General features: G+C 37.7%; 1 protein-coding gene across 1 annotated transcript in view; it reads right to left on the bottom strand.

Moving 5' to 3' along the window:
- Nucleotides 1–4,247: 4,247 nt before the first annotated feature.
- Nucleotides 4,248–16,984, bottom strand: part of HNRNPLL (heterogeneous nuclear ribonucleoprotein L like) — a 27,315-nt gene continuing 14,578 nt past the window's right edge. The window contains exons 5-13 of the mRNA XM_074864233.1: nucleotides 14,762–14,858; nucleotides 14,601–14,673; nucleotides 10,603–10,674; nucleotides 8,727–8,944; nucleotides 8,459–8,580; nucleotides 7,846–8,047; nucleotides 6,855–6,912; nucleotides 6,642–6,740; nucleotides 4,248–5,013 (exon numbers count right to left, since the gene is read on the bottom strand). Coding sequence (XP_074720334.1) covers nucleotides 4,958–5,013; nucleotides 6,642–6,740; nucleotides 6,855–6,912; nucleotides 7,846–8,047; nucleotides 8,459–8,580; nucleotides 8,727–8,944; nucleotides 10,603–10,674; nucleotides 14,601–14,673; nucleotides 14,762–14,858 — 997 coding nt within the window. The 3' untranslated portion in view covers nucleotides 4,248–4,957. The remainder of the gene's footprint in view (nucleotides 5,014–6,641; nucleotides 6,741–6,854; nucleotides 6,913–7,845; nucleotides 8,048–8,458; nucleotides 8,581–8,726; nucleotides 8,945–10,602; nucleotides 10,675–14,600; nucleotides 14,674–14,761; nucleotides 14,859–16,984) is intronic.

Raw genomic sequence — 16,984 nt, 5'->3', positions numbered from 1 at the left:
TGTGGGAATTACAGATCTTGCAGAAAGAAATCTTCTATCTTTAACAGGGAAAGAGTATTATGCATTAGGAGATTTAACAGAACACAAATATTTTGTTCTTTTAACTTGACAAAACAACTGCCTAGAAATGGAAGCTCTTCACCCTTTATCAAATCAGATGCTTTAGCAGTAGAACTTGGGGGCCTCATCATCCCAAACCCTGAACAGCTATTTGCTTCATCTTATTTTCATCTCAGACTATGCTCCCACCGGCTTTTGTAAGGAACCCAAACGGCATGCTGGAAACATCACATTATCACGTGAGCACATCTGATCACCCCTCTCCCCAAGTGTCAATTTTAATGGTGCAACTGAAAAGATACTGTCTTACTACTCACTTAGCATGCATAGGGTCTAACAGGCGAGGGAAAAAAAAAAGGATATCCCTTGTTTTACAGATGAATAACGACACCAAGTATTTCTCAACTTGGACTTCCCTGGTGATTACTATTAACATTTTTCACATTCCAGTCCACTCCTACACCATTCCTTACGGAAGCAAAGGTAAGCTGGGAAAATCCTAGATTAATTCAAAACATGTGGTCTTGTTAAGCATAAAAATAACATAAGCTAGAAGAAATTAAGGAAGTGAAAAACACCACACTCCTAAGCTAGGATGGCCTTAGGTGAGATCTCACATGTCAGACCTCTTCATCCAGCTGCAGTTTAATGTCTACTTCTCAGACTTGTCAGCCCCACAGTCCAGGAGAGGAATGCTGGTCTAGCGAACTGTGCTCACCCCTTGTTCCTCAGTGCCTTCCTTCCAGAGGTCTTGCAGCACCACTTGTCCCTTGCTTAGACAGGATTCTCCATTCACTCTTGAATTTCACAACAAATCAGGTCACACAAGATACTTCTCCCCAGCTGTTATTCAGCGAGGCCTTTCTCACCTGTCTTAGAGCAACACTACCTATGACGACGTAGGACAGCACCACAGTACCAGCAGCTAACTAACAGACGGGAAACACTGGAGCACCAGACTGCTTTTCCCTTTACACTTTTCCCTTTCTTTTGGCCTGTTGCTACCAGGGGACCCAAATCAATGAAGTTTGTTTCCTTAAGGCTGACACATCTTTTCCATGTATTCAGAGAGCACTATCAGTTCTTCTATGACAACATGCCAGAGCATTGCTCGGTCACAGCATCAAACATGCAAACTGATCTGGTGCAACCACTGCAAGGCAAGTTTTACAGCAGGACTCCTGAGTTACCTTTTATACACCAGGTATGTGAAGGTGCGAGGCTCTCAACTGCAGCACAGCTGCATCTAGTTTAAGGTCAAAATCAGAACAACAGCATTTTATGCTTTAAGAAGTCTTCACAGGAAGCTGAGCCCATAGCTAGTGTTTTATTTTCCCATGCCTTCTTGCACACTTTTTCTAGCCAAAGCCATGCCAATGCAAACAAGATTATTTTTGAGATTATTACCACCTCTGTAATTGCCAGAAAGGAATAAACCCATTGACTGTGTAGACATAAAAAGCTGAAATGGCTAAAAAAACCCCTGACTAGTAGCTACAGATGTGAGAATGCAAGGTATTTTCAAAAGAGGACACAGAAAAATCCCAAAGATGTTTAAACACATCCCAGAGAAAAAGTGAAATAATTTGAGCAAGTGTGTTCATGTTCCCAGACTCTGACATATTATTTAACAGAAGAGACTGAACATCTCCTGCTAAGCCATCATAATATTCAAACAAGTTTCTTGCTGTTCACAAGAAAACACACAGCAGGGAAAAGAGCAAGTTGCATTTAATTACAACAAAGAGGGTTTCAGCCAGCTTACCCCAAACATTATCCCTTGCTAAAAGACAGAATTAGTGACACCACATTAAGTTGTATCATTCCTTTCATAAAGCAGGACACCCAAACACTTCCTGAATGGCTTCTTTTAAATCTTTTCTTATATCACCCTAGAGATACACTCTATCTTGCTGTGGTGGTATAGAAAGCCAAAAAGCAACTATTCCCACTTCTTGCAGGTAAGGAAAAATAAATATAAACAAGGATTAGAGTACCATGAGAGAAGATGAACAGATCTCCACCTCAATATATCATTTACCTCCAAAGAAAGCCAATCAAATAGAAAAAATAAACTTTTTTCTTGTTTTAAAAAAAAGCTACAGTGGAACAGACATGAAGATACTACAGTGTCAGTGACAGCTGCTTAGAAGCAGGGCATGTGCATAGCAATGTTCACTATTTTTCTTTTATGGCTCATGCAAAAGAGACAGAAAAAAATGCAGAGAGACCTTAATGGTTTAAGTTTAATCTAACAAGTAAAGTAATACCACTGCCAAATGATAGACAAACTTCACTCCCCTTGGGACAATTAACTCTTAACCTGCCCCACTGTTTTGGCTCTATTCTAAAAAGCAATAGGTGAACACAGACCCTGTCTGTGGAAGGAGGAGACCAACCTCATTCCTCCCTGAGAACAAGCATCCCTCCTTTGTAGGCCCAAGAGAAGACATGTATTTTCCTTTTAGAGCAAAACACCAACAAGGAATCTTTCCTGTTCTCAACTTTTACATGAGTAAGATGATTATTTTAAGGAGAAAGAAGCCTGAACAATTTTTCAGATTCCTCTCCTTTCTTCCCCATATGGCACAGGCTACTCATTTTGCATTTGGGACTTCCAGCTGGTATCAAGTTCTCTCAGATACACCCGAAACTAGTCTGTCTTCATTTGATCTGGGCAGCCACAGGAAAAGATGCCTTTCACCTGAACATCTTAGGCACTGAATGCTGTGATCCACTGAGGACACTGAAACATTAAAGTGCTTTTTTTTTTTTTTTTTGTGCGTGTGTCTGTGTGTCGTCTGTGTGAAACCTGAATGCTTTAAGTGTCACTCATCCTACATCCCAAACTGGACCAACAGATAACATACTATTTTTCATGCTCAACTACAAACAACCTGACTTCTGAAACTACATTAATACAAATAGCAATGCAAGTTAGGACAGAAGAAACAGGTTTCCAGAGAACATTCAAGTTGATGGAAGAGAAATGAATGATTGGGAGAGACCTTTTACAGTTAAAACACTAGGCAGCACAGAACATTTCACTAGTACCCAGCATTTCTGTTGGCAAGCAGCAAGATATGGCACATAGCCTTCTACACTGGAGCCCTCTGGAAGCAAATACTGGGGCAAAAGCAGTGAGGCTGAAAGAGTATTAGCAGCGCCCCCAAAATGCAAGTCAGTTTGCCACCCACCAGACAGAAGGCTAGTATTATTTTAAATCCTGTGCAGAAAGAGCTACTAAAGAGCAGCTTCCTTCAGTTCCCAGTTCGGATGTATTAGAAGCCCGATGTGAATACCTGAAATACTCATTACCTCAAGCACGAAGAAAATGGAGGTAGACAGGGCAAAAATGAATCATTATTGATGAGAAAACCTTGTATGGTAAGGTGTATTTGCCTTGAAATTAGGAATGGGGAAAATCTAGTCTGTATTTCAAGACATGTACAATGCCCACAGTCTGTAAACACACTGCAATGTAATCTCTCAAGGACAAACATACTGCACAAATAATCTTGCATAAAGGATGGATATGAATAAAAAACACATGGACAGAACAAAGAACTAGTATGGTAAAACATAAACTACCTGATAAAATAACTTCTCTCCGATCACTAATCAGAACTAAAAGAAGCCCTAAACACTTTGCTGCAAATTCAGAAAGGAGAACAAACACAGCCTAGGACAACAGCTCCCAGACTTCCCTGCTTGGTTTCCCATTTCTGGGGGTTTAGCCCAAGTAAGATGAGACTCCAATTCTGGAAGAAAGAATAAAGGTTTCAAAGTATTGGGATAAAACAAATCATCTTCCCCACAGTGAAAGATTTCTCGCCTCATTAATTTCACATCATGTAATTAGTTACATTACCCAAATCACACCTAGATTAACTCAGTTTTAAGTGAGAGGCTAGTCAAGTCTATTCATCCTATGAATTCTTTCATGGTCTTAACAGATGTGTAAGATAAATCAGACAAAAGAAAATATCAAATTAACTGTACAGGTCAGAGAGTATGGTGGGGCTTGCTTTTTGTTTTAACTATTTGTACCACCTTGGTTTCTATTGCAATCAGTCTTCTCACATATCCAACTTCTACCATTTAGTATAAAAAAAAAAAGTCAAGAGGATATGTTAAACACCGAAGATTTAAATTTGAATTATGGAAAATGAGGATGAACACATTGATACAGGCTTGCAATTTTAATTTTTAAAAGGCCCCTATGGTGGGACTAGCTATAGATGGCATCATGCTAATGCAAATGGAAAATAGTTTTTTTAAAAAAAACAAAACCACTTTAAGTAAATATGAATTCACACCATACACATGTACATACTTAATAATTTTACACTTTAGCTTTGTTTGAACTATAAATCAAGTCTATACTACTAAAAATTCGGTATGTGCAACATTAACCTGATTAAAGCATTTTATAAATACAAGCTTTTTAGTATTGCAACATACTTCACTAAACATACTGAAAAACAAGTTCTACATTTAAAATTCTGATGTAATAGTTCTATCTGCCAATTAAGACTACAAATGGAAAAATACTTGCTAGTCTTTAACATTATCGAAAATGCAAATATATTTCATTTTTGGAAGAAAACAATCTTGTTTATACTACTGGTGCTTCTTTAGACATTTGAAGATACTACACTAACAAAATACAAACTTTGTAGTAAGCTTACAACATGTATTTCTCAGAGGCAAAAAGAAAAAAATCTGCTTTGTATTTATGAAGAACATCCATTTATTATAAAACAAGATTAAAGATATTAGAATTAAGTTGAAACAAGGCAACATTATAACAACCACTTTAGAGCTTTGTGAACGAAGTGTAGTTTTAAACTTGCAAATCAAGGTGAACGTAGCTCTTAACATGCTGTCCTCTTCTCTATAAATGGGATGACGTAGAGAAGCAAAGCTTCAAGGTGTAAGGGTTGGAGCCATCTGTCAGGAGACAACATATAACATACTCAAAGCATTTTACTGAGCATAGCTCTCCTGCTGATCAAGATCACCTTGCATAATCTGACAAATTTACCAATTCTTTAGATTTAAGGCTCACATCTCCCTGCCTACCCCACGCCAGTGGCCTGCAGACACCAGATGACCTGTAAGTCGGTGTCACTGATAGTCTACCGGCATTTTTTAGACATAAAAACAAAGTGATGGATCTTGTCGCAAGGGAATATAGGTAGAATTCCAAATGTTGTACTATACACAAGAAAGATGTTACCATTATTGCTGCACTTCTTCCTAGCTGAGCTATTTATAAAAAGTAGTATTTCACAGGCAATTTAAAGACAAAAGGCATAGATACTTAAGGAAGTCAGGATTTAGAATGTGACATTTGTATCAGAGAGGCACTGGACAGTATTTACGTGTGTTTGAGAAAAAACCAGCAGGATGTCCAGCGCACCCTTCAGGCCTCTCCAGAAAGCAAAGCGTGAAACAACCCCCCTCTATTTGGAAAGGCTGCCAAGACCCACAGATGGCAGCACGCGTTTGCCTCTCAGGTAATGGAAGATACACCCTCTTGGTTCAGCCAACCTTAATCTTACCACAGCAACTCTTAACCAGCAGTCCTTGTTTAAAAATACTGTCATTTCCTGCGATAGCTATATTTGATTATACATTAGAGTTTGCCTTTTTCATGTTGAAAGAGTGAGTTCTTCTGCTGTTATTCACCTCTCTAAACTGAGATAAATCTGAGATCATAACAGTATGTTACCAATCTTAAAAACTATTCTGCCCCTGAAGTAATCCCAGTCCATTACGGAGAAGCTGGACAAAAGGGGCGGCGGGAGGGATAGGAAAGATTTGAACTGTTAACACCTGACAGGGATACAAATTCATAATAGTTTGGAGAAGATAGTTTAAAATCCTAGACACTGGACTGGATTCAAAGTTATGTCTGTGAACATAATTCCATTTAATCCAGTAAACTATATTAATTGTCCCGTGCAGATCTGGCCTATTGTGTACTTGTTTAGCAGGTCAACTCCCCCTCCATTCTTACTAGTTTGGAGCTAAACTCAGCTTGGCCTCACAATTTCTGATTTGAAAGAGAACCCACTACAGAAGCAGTTAATTCAGAGCACTAAACTGTGCAACTTAAAGAATCTTCTGCTCAAAGTCTCTGCATTTATTTTGAAAGATATAAAAAGCTTCAGTAAGATGTTATCCATTAAGTTTGATTTTGATAACAGTGGATTTTAATGCTTTTCCTGCCTGTTGCCTTTTTATCCCAAACCAATTTTTTTTTCCCTCTGTCTTTCCATAACTTCAAAGTTGTGGAGCATATTTTGAGTTCTACAGGTTGACTCAAAAACTAAGAAGAAAGAGTGCCATTTAGATAGAAGCTAACAGAACCTAAACTAGAGACTAAATATTGTAATATATATAGCACAGTATATATGCATATATGAAATACAGCATATATACACACAGTAAGACTGACACAGTTTTTAGCTGTAGACTCAGCTGCTGAAGCCTCACCTTTTACAGAGACAGTATCAACATGGAAGAAAACAAGAAAAAAATTGATAGCAGTAAGATCAGTAAAACTGACTTACTTGGGACTCTTATCTGGTAGTGATTAAGTACAGTGAGAGCTTCCACTGCATCTGTCTTACATTCCCATTCCAACAGACCAGACAGTGTTTTGGCAGAAGCTGTCAAAATGAGATTTTAAAAAAGGGAACGATCAATAATGTGTCCTGACAGCGTATGTTCTTATCAAAACTGGAATTCAAATAGCTTCCCAAATAGGTCAAAAGTTTACTTACGTTTTGGATCAAACACTTTGTATTTAATAAAGCTGAGAACTTCATGATCCTCACATAACTGTCACAAAAATAAAATAATAGGTAAAACTCCAGTAAAAATGCACATAATCACATTAGCAAAAATTCCAAGCTACTGGAAGAGACTCACAAAAAGGAAGATGCCAACACTTTAAGAGAGCTTCCACAAATTTACAGAAAAATATGTTTAGATTGGTAACTCTTTAGAATACCACTCTATAGTATGCAAAACAAAGCTCCTATATCTGTGCTGTCCCATGAGAAGTATGATTTTATAGGCACAAAAATTAAGACCACTGATATCACTACCACCTCAAACATATTTAAACAGAAACAAATATTTTTGACATTCTCACTTCAGTACAGTAGCTCAGAAGTTGTATATACAAGCACACCACCTATGAACCAGAGCTAACTTTCAGACAGAGCTTGGGAAAAAAAAAAAATTATTGAACTGAAAAAAGAACTCACTGAACTGTCATCAGTTTTACCAGTGCCTCCACTTGAGAGGCCCAGTACTGCATGCTTTAAGCATTCAGAGTTCATTCAGGACTCAACTGTGCAAACTATTTCAGGTGCATGCTTCTCTCCACTCCAGAACACCCTAGCAGTTGTGAGAGTAACCATCTCAGCAAGTCAGTAATCTTTTGTGAACTGTAGTCCAAACTTTCCCTGTATTTGGTTTTGTGTGAATCTTTTCTCCTTCCTCCACAAAAAAACACAATAAGCTCCACATTTCCAAGATCTTGTTTCTCACATTAAAAAAAATAATTTAAAAAGAGAGAATAATGCCAGAATTGTGAAAATATAGCAGCTTGTATTTAGAGAGGCTATAAACCTATATTAAAAAACAATTCTCTTCCAGTCACTATGCTGTAACCCTCCCAGTTATTTCTTTTTAAAAGTAACACAGCGTAAAGCTATGATAGACCCCCCGAAAGCACTATACGTCACAGTCATTGCAACTGCCTACCTTTACAAATGTTTCTTCAGTTACACACAGGGGAACATTATAATAATGCAGCACGCAGGAGGGTGGTTGGATGATGTTCTTAGATGCTTGGCCAGCACTGGTGAAGCGATTATTCTTACTCATCGCAAAATCCTTGTAACTACTCGTGCCATCCTCCAGTTCAAATATCTGGCTTGGAACTACTGAATGCTGCTTGGAAACACTGGGATTTAAGGATATATACATATATATATATATATATAGTTAAAATTTCTTAAATAATTAAGACTTGCATACTTTGCACGCAGATTATTAATCTAACCAAACAGAGCTGGCATATCTTTACAACAGTTTGAAATAGAAGGAGAACAAGATGGGTTGGATTTGACATCTTCCTTAAAAATATGTAGAAAGGATAGGTAAGACACATTCGGGAATACTGTTTACGAACAGACGATCTGTGTAATGTCCATATGCTTTATTAATATAAATAAATCAAATTATAAATAGTAATATAGTTGCAAATTGGAAATTATAACTCCAACAGTGATAACAGAACAATAGGATGTTGTCTGTTTGCAACCTCATTCTATCTGCCCACTAATAGACTATTAATCTGATAAAACATATTTACCAGACATTAAGTCTCTTTCCAAACAACTTGACATTGTTGAGATGTGTGACAGCTCTTTCCACAGCATATTCATCACCCATTTCAACCAGTGCTGTGCCTGGAATAGTCTTCATAAATTTCACCTAAGATAGATAAGGGAAAAAAATTAATTGCAACAAACAGCCCAACCAAGAGTTGCCAATAAGTTATTAGCAAATACTTTTAGACCATCTCAAAACAATTAAAACTACTATAGTAGTTTCCAAGTTTCTAATAAATTATGCCTTACCTTCTCAATGTTGCCATACAAGCAGAACAGGTTGAAGACCCTTGAACAGTTCATCTTTAGCTGATGCAACCCACTAACCATGACAACTGACCCAGAAGGATTTCCACCATGCATGTAAGAGGAGGATGCCTGAGGTAACGGATAAGCAACAAGTTCTGGAGTGTCCCGAGATCCCATTCGGTACCGGCTTGGCAAGGGCAACAAAGGACCATGTGACCCTAAGGAGATGAAAGACGGTGCTTTCATACTGTTTGAAACATGTTTCACTACTTAATCATGCATTAAATCCCACATACATAATGCATTTTTAAAGGGAAGGATGCACGACACAATATTACAGCAGTTTCCAATTCTTTTTTCCAATCAAAAAAAACCCAACCAACCAACCCCACTCTATTCTATTCCCTTTAATGTTCCAAGTCTCTTCTTACATTACTAGACAAAAAGGAAGGAGCTGTTTCATGGTATTGTTTCTATACACAAGTGAAAAAAAGTATTTCAATAATTATAAAAATAGTATCTTCCCTACACCATACAAAATATTTGAACATAAACCTATCAGAAGAAATACTTAAAATAAACCTCCAGCAATATTGCCATGCCTACATGACACCAAGAAAGAATATTACAAAGTAGGGAAAACAAACCAGAAGGAACTTTTAGCCAGAGGTCAGGAGAGATGACACAGCTCTTTTTCCAGAGACAAGAGATTAAGTCAGAAGACTGCCTTTCTGCAAACAGCTCATTTGAAAGAAACAGGAATACTTAAACCCCTGCATTTACGCAAAATGAAGCTGTCCTATTTTCCACTACAGGCAAAGTCACAAGTTTCACTGAAATAAACGACTTTTTTTTTTTTTTTTTTTAATGAATAGACATTACTGGAATGCAATACTTCTGTTTATAGAAAACATCAGTATTACAGACCAAGGAGAGGATCCCTGTTCTTCTGAGACAAAAATGTGAAATTCACATAAGCCAAGTATAAAAAGGAACCTTTTCTCCTTTTTTTCCCCAGCAAAAAGCAGTAATGAGAAGAACACAGTGGTATAGGAGGAGACAGCCACATTACTTAAGGTAGAAGGGTGTATCAGAAGAATGAAAAAAGAACATCAGTAAATATAAGGTGGAACTTGGAAATTCTGGAGATTTGAAGAACCTTTGCAAAGAGTAGCTGGAAGATCAACCTACACTGTAAAATACCATAAATACATTTGCAAAGAGGCAAGACAAATCACATTGCATCTGGTAGTTAAGACAGTGAATAACTAATGAAGTCAAGCTACGTGCGGACATTAGTTTCTCAAACCTGAGGTCTTGTTCCAACACATGAAAGTGACAGCAGATCTTCATTTACAGATAGCACTGGTAACAACTGCAGTACTTTATAGCACTAATTCCAAAACATCATTCTTGTACAGTCACACAGCTATACCTTTTCAGAATTAGCTAAATTAAAAGAAACGCAAAGCCCACAATTCACAGCTTTGCATGTAAGAACATCAAAGAGCTCTGTGTTGCATCAAACCATTGATCAAGCTATGCTGCCATTTTCTAGAAGTGAACTTTGCTTTCCCAGTACAGATGTCATTTTCCATCCACTGCTAGGGTGATGGCAACTGAAGGGAAACATTCTTCCGAGGAATAGATTTGTAGAGTCAGATGCTCTCCACAAAGGAAGAGGCATGACAATAAATGCACATAGCTTTCAGTGAATCACCAGCGTTTTCAGAACGTGGACTGACAGCACCACACATACAGCACAATAGTGAGCTACTCATGCTGTAGGGGTCCACAGTGAAACATTGATTGAATATTTAGAATTCCACATAACATGTAAAGAAATCATAACTACCTGTCATCCTATGTTACTTACCATAACCATCATGTCTAAACGATGATGGGTGCTCTCCCAAAATAGCTTGTCTCTGGCGGCCCTTCCCTCTGTCTAACATATGGGAAGGGAAAGAAAACAGTTTAGTACGCACAACCATGCACTCGATTTCTCCAGTTAAGACACAAAGCTTCTAGTTAAGAAGCAAAAAAGTAATCTGAGTCCTTGTTAACTTTATAAATGATTTCTCATTCATTATACGTCCAAAACCACAAGCTGTAGCCCTGGGACACCAAAATTAAAAGACTGCCATCCGTATAACAAATTGCACTTAAGTTGATTAGGGGCAGTGGCCAATGAGGAGATGCAGACATTTAAAGTTTATGGAAATACCCAATAGTTTTCCTAAACAGACACCACACATTAGTATAGATAACACCATACAGCAGGATCTACCTATGTGTCTCTTAAAACAAATTTGAAATGCAGTACTTTTGAAAGACAGTACCTGAATCATAATATTAGCTTCAACAGCAACACATTTTCAAAGTGGGCTTCTTTCAAGAAGTTTCAGCATAAGCCAACAACAACCTGTATTACATGGTTTCATAATCAGTAAACAGAGAGCATTACATATGTGTACATATATATTTACAGAACACCTACTGATTTATGGGCTTGCCAAAAGGATTGTACATTATTGCATTATCAGCAGCATGTAACAGTTCAATTGAAGAAAAACATCACTGAATAATGCACTTAAACAATGGTCAATCCTTTAAGAAAACCCAGTTCTCTAGGATATAAAGTTAAGCAAGGGGTCTACATTACTGGAGGAAAGCAGTGCCTCACAGCCAAAGCTCTATTTTCTAATCAGATCCACGCTGCATGACAAACAAAATCTGAACTTCCAGATTTCTTTGTGGTAAGCAAGAATCGATTTCTCAAAATTAAAAAAGCTATGTTGAATGGGGCAAGACATCTATCAGTTTACAACAGTTTCCAGGAAATTTAAGCAGCTGAAAATGCTGAAAGTGGCAACTCCAGCCCAATGCAGCTGGAGGTATTTCCCCTGAAAAACAGGAACTATTCACATTAGACAACACACAACAGTGGGAGATGAAAACACATGTGTCCTTCCTGCTCAGAATTTTGAGGACAGGTTCCAAGTCAGACATTTTGTTTGGCAATACAGCCTGATGAGAGAACAGTTTTGAATGCCTTCAAACACATAGAAGAAAGATTACTTTTGTCAATTTTTGTTTTTCCATTCCCTTGTCAGGGTAACAGCTCTGGTTCTTGGCTCTAGAAAGCAAATGGGCAGTCTTTGAGCATTTAAACTGCATGCAGTAATCATCTTCCAGAAAAATCAAGTTTGTAATTCCAGTCTGTGGAGCTAAATGCTTTGAAACTGCACACAGTAACACAGTAAAGGACCATATTCTTCAAATAAAGAATTCTGGGAGAACACAGTTTGACAAATATTTCTCCCTCATGACGGTGTAGTCCACTGTTCTCTCCGTGCCTTCCTCATACTTGTTCCTTCCTTAAACAACATCCCTCAGTTGTGCCAGTACAAATACTTGTGCGAATAGGCTCTGAAACATGAGAACTGATCTGTGTTAAAAATAGTTCCGAAAGGAAAGATTCTTTAAAATCTAGTTTAAGTTTGGGGATTGTCGTTTTTCGGTTTTGTTTTTAAATCAGGTCCTTGAGTCACTGTGTATGCTGGTATTACCACCAAAAGAAATGCTCCAAACTACAGTTTGAACTTTCTGGCTAAAACCAAGTAGAATACTAAAAGTCAGGTGGGTTTTTTTTGGTTCAGTCTAATGCAATACAGGTTCATAGCAGCAGGCACTTGTTAAGAAAGTTTACTTAAGTGGAGAAAGACTATGGGGAAGTCTGTAATTTGTTACCAAAAAGAACTAAAAACAGTTCTTTAAGAAAAAAAAATCATTAGCCAAATGCATTTCCTTCCTAAGATCTGAGGGGGGGTGTGAAATTCTGAAAGGATATATCAGCATGCCTCCCCTCAGAGAGAAATTCCTTTGGGCTAAGATCTTGTTTGCTGCATTCAGATCCCTACAGTTTGGGTCACGTTAAGTTCAAAGCCAAACAATGCTGCTGCAAGAGTAAATTGAAGCAGAAATACTTCATAATCCAAAGGGATTACTTTACAGGCAAAATTTCTCTAGACGCCTGCTTTATGAAGTACATTTCAGTGTTCATTATAACAATTTATATTCCCATTTTCTAGATAAATGGATGTGGGCCACAGTAAATATAGAGTATAGCATGATATATAGATATATATCTAATACAAGTCAAATTCTTTTTCTCTTATGTGTAATAGTGATGTATAGAAAATAGAGACAGACCATCAAAGTAACAAAAGAAAAACAAGAGAGTGAGAAATCTTGAGAAAGAGCAAGCTGTACCTATCTTAAGTTTTTCATTTTCCACTGTTTTCTCTAGCTTGGGGAACATTTAGTTCATATAGCCATATCTATCGGCAGACCAATTACATAATGTAATTACATGCACAATGTTACAAGTCAGCCTCCAAACACTGCAATGATCAAAAGATATAAGGGTCAAATTAATCCTTCAGATTTTTCAAATTCAAACCTTCAGATTTTTTTCTTGCCCTTGAGTTTCTTCAAAATTCCTTTTTTAACTCAGAAATTTGAGAAAAAAAAAATTGAATCCCAATACAAAGTCATAATCTACAAGCTGCAACCAATACTGTAGCTCCCTTGTTAACTTTTTACAAGAACTTCATTTTGAAAATTCATGCCCTAAGTTTTTAGTTGTACAACAGTTTTACAAGCCCAGCGTCTCTGCAGTATTACTTTGGAAGTGCGTATCACTTGAGACAGCCAAAGCCCTGGTTCTCATATAGCCTTTGATAAGTAGATACTCTATCTTGGACACATAGTCTTCACTTTTCTAACTTTACATTGCACACATTATCATACATAAGTTACTGAACACTGTACTCAATAGTTACAGATTTTTTTTTTTTTTTTTTAAACACTTTACAGGAGTTAGTCTACACAGCAGTTTGTCTTTACATATATAGTCACAGTTTCCACTGACATCAGTTAAGCTCTGGCAATTTTTACAGCTGAGTACTTAAGAGACGGTATACCTGTTCCAATTATGAATCTCCCTATTTCAGTACTTAAATATAACTGAGGGGACCTATCTGATACTGCACTGCTCAGTTCCAACTATCTATCTACAGATGAGGATTAAGTTTCCCTACTACTAAACAATATTTACACTGTTAAGACTGAATGCAACTCTCACATACAGAAAGTAATAAAAAGATTACAATGTCAATGATATCAACAAGAGAGGTTCTTAATTTTGGAGGTTCTCAATTTTGCAGTTATAATTGTAAGGGAAATAAGACCAGCATACATACAAACTTGAACAGAATGGGTACAGTCTATCATGTTATTCATCCCATACAAATCTGAAGTACTGAAAGTGTCCTCCTTTAAAAACTTGTGGTGGTGGTGCATGCAGTATGCAGACAAGGTGAATTGCAAGTCTGAATTTTTTCAGAGGGTTTTTATTGTTTGTTTGGTTTGTTTTTTTTTGCTGATGCCGATGTGGTGCATGATGAAGTGTAGAGTCAGCCTGCTGAAGTCCTCTATCCTTCTTAATGCCTCGTCCAACATAGGGGAAAAGAGTCCTTTCGAAGGAGAAGCAGTGTGCAAGTTTGTAGTTTGTAAGGAATAGTCTGTACCAGGTTTCCTCTCCTCCAAAGAGAGAGAGCTGCTTGGAGAAATGCAAGTCCTTGAGAACTGCGAAGGTGCTTGCAGGTGTGGGCTCCTTGTTGAACTAAGTGGCTCAAGCACACGGCAGTAGGGGGCACTAGGGCTCAGGGTTAATTTCCTGGCTTCTCAACACAGCCTTCAGCAGCACTGGCTTGCTTTGAAATGACTATTGCCATACAGCCTGACCACGTGTCAAGGATTGTCATTAGTATAGTCAAACATCTACAGTGATAACATAGGAAAACCTACCTCGTCGGCCCAGATATGGTTTAGTGTAGTCCCAACTATCGTTGTCGTTTCTAATGACATTAAGTCGAGTTGGCTGTTCAAATAAAGTAAGAGTGAAAAAGGTTACATCTTGATTATATATACTTTTCTAGTACAATTAAAAGAGAAAGTCCAAACATTACCCTTGCATATTCAATTTTTAGTGTGCAGCATCCTGCATAGATATCTGCTCCATTGAGTGCAGCCTTCGCCTTCTGGGCACAAAACACTGATTCAAACATACACATCCATGTTAAGGATTTTTTTCCCCAGGTGTCTCGTTCACATCCCTTTCTTCTGATATGGTTTTATTTTTGTAGCCTACAGGTATTTCACTACATACGTTAAAAGAACTCTATACAGACTTTAATATAAAATTACCAACAAGTATATTATGGGTTCAACTTATGTTAAGCATCTAGTTTTGAGATGTAAGCAGCACACGATGAGACCATTCATAAATTAGTAAATTCTTTAGTGTGCATTATATAGATACAAGCTTTGTTTATGCTTTGAGCTTATGCTGTTTGGGAGGGGGTATTCTGGTGGATTTAGTAATTTCCATCAGAGGACAACAGAAAGTTACCAGCAAGCCTAGAGAATATTTGAAGGGAAAGTTCAAGCTGCATCATTTGGGAAGGGATCAGAGCTTGGGGGCAAGGCAGCATGACTTAAGACAACGCATCTCTGCTCACAGCTAGCATTAGCTAGATACTTGTGGGTAAGGAGAACATGAACTCAGTAGTTGCTTTACAGCGAAAACAACTAAGAAAGAGTAAGCCCTTTTAGCTTGTTAGCCAAATAAAACCACAAAATTAAGGAAGATACTTTGAATGAACAAATAATCACCTTGCATCAAAAAATACAAGCAGATTGCTTTAAATCCACTGCTCAAGGCAGATGCATTTACCAGGTTCCAACATGAAGGTTATTTCATAATCCTCTACATACTTTAAGATTAGTTCTATGACTAGCAGAAAAATGTACCTGAGCCTTGGCACATGGCAATCCATGATCTTACACACATTCAATAACATATAGTGACAGAAAGCCTGAACCCTGCAGCAGACCAGACATTTTGCACCATCCTTTAATATAATTTAGTGACATTTTGGAAGTGGTCTTTATCAACAGCATATCCCTTGTGTTTTACCACATTCCTGCAGCCCAACTTCTTCCAAGGTGATGCAGGTTCACTGTGGAATTTAAGAGTGAGAAAAGTTAAGCTTCCCAGACCTCTAAGAAATTGTTTGACACTGGCTAGAACTGTTGGAGCACATCTGCAAAAGTAATGAGTACAGCAATTAGCACTGAAATTTGAGTAAATTTTTGAACTTTTCAGACAAGGCTTGTCTTGAAGCTCACTTTCTTCCCCTCCCCCCAAACTGTTTACCTACACTGCTACAGTATTTTGCTCATATTTGTGAGTTCTCTTGCAATTGCTGGTTGGTTTTGTTTTTAATAAAAGGCATGTTGCAAAATTTAATTCAAAGGACAGAAGTATGGTAGTTTCCAAGTATGTGCAGGATCCTCCCCACAACTTCCCTAGTCTTTCACAAGATGCAGAATAACCCCCAACTGTACAAGTCATCTTATCCAGACAACACTGCTTACCACAAACTCACCACACTATCACAGTAAGTCAAACTATTGTCTGTTAGGACATACAGTTTAAGTCTTCTACATAGATAAGCAGCAATTAGTTTGCTTTCATGGAAGTTGGGTAATTCTTTTCGCCTGGCAAATCATCAATGCAGCCACCAGTTAAGTCATATGTTACAGAAGTGACCCACTAATAAAGCCTGCCACATTGGTAGCATCTGAAATCACAAATGAATTTCTGAGATTTTGGTACAATTTTGTCCAGATAACAGCTCAGAAATTGAGAGTAATCAGTCTTTGGGAAGAGGGCTATCAGAGCTTTTATAAACTAAGGCATACTCATACCAGACTTTGGACTTTGCAAACCACAGTAACACATTAACAACTCTGAACATTCATCCCTTGTATAACTTAGTGCTACAAATACAGTAAACAGTAGGATAACAGAGCAGGGAATTTCCTCAACATAGGATAAACAGGCCAAGGAGGCCTAAGCTGGTCTCATGCTTTATTAAAGTCAGAATAGTAAAACAAGCAGAAGAGTCTGGAGAAGTCAAACTGCACCTCTGCAATCCCTTACCCATTTCTTGAGTATCAACACAGGCAAACGCCATGAAACTTGTGTATAATGCATTATCAAATCTATGACGTATTTCATGTCTGCAATTATTAGCCTTAGGGCCACCTATAAACATAGTTATCAAGACCATTGTTGACAATGTCATTTTCCTGTAAAGATGAAATATGTAAGTATTTTGTCTTAC

Source organism: Strix uralensis, chromosome 3 (assembly GCF_047716275.1).
Source record: "Strix uralensis isolate ZFMK-TIS-50842 chromosome 3, bStrUra1, whole genome shotgun sequence".
Classification (NCBI taxonomy): Eukaryota; Metazoa; Chordata; class Aves; order Strigiformes; family Strigidae; genus Strix; species Strix uralensis.
The sequence above is the reverse complement of the archived record's forward strand: the minus strand, read 5'-3'. Positions and strand labels throughout refer to the sequence as shown.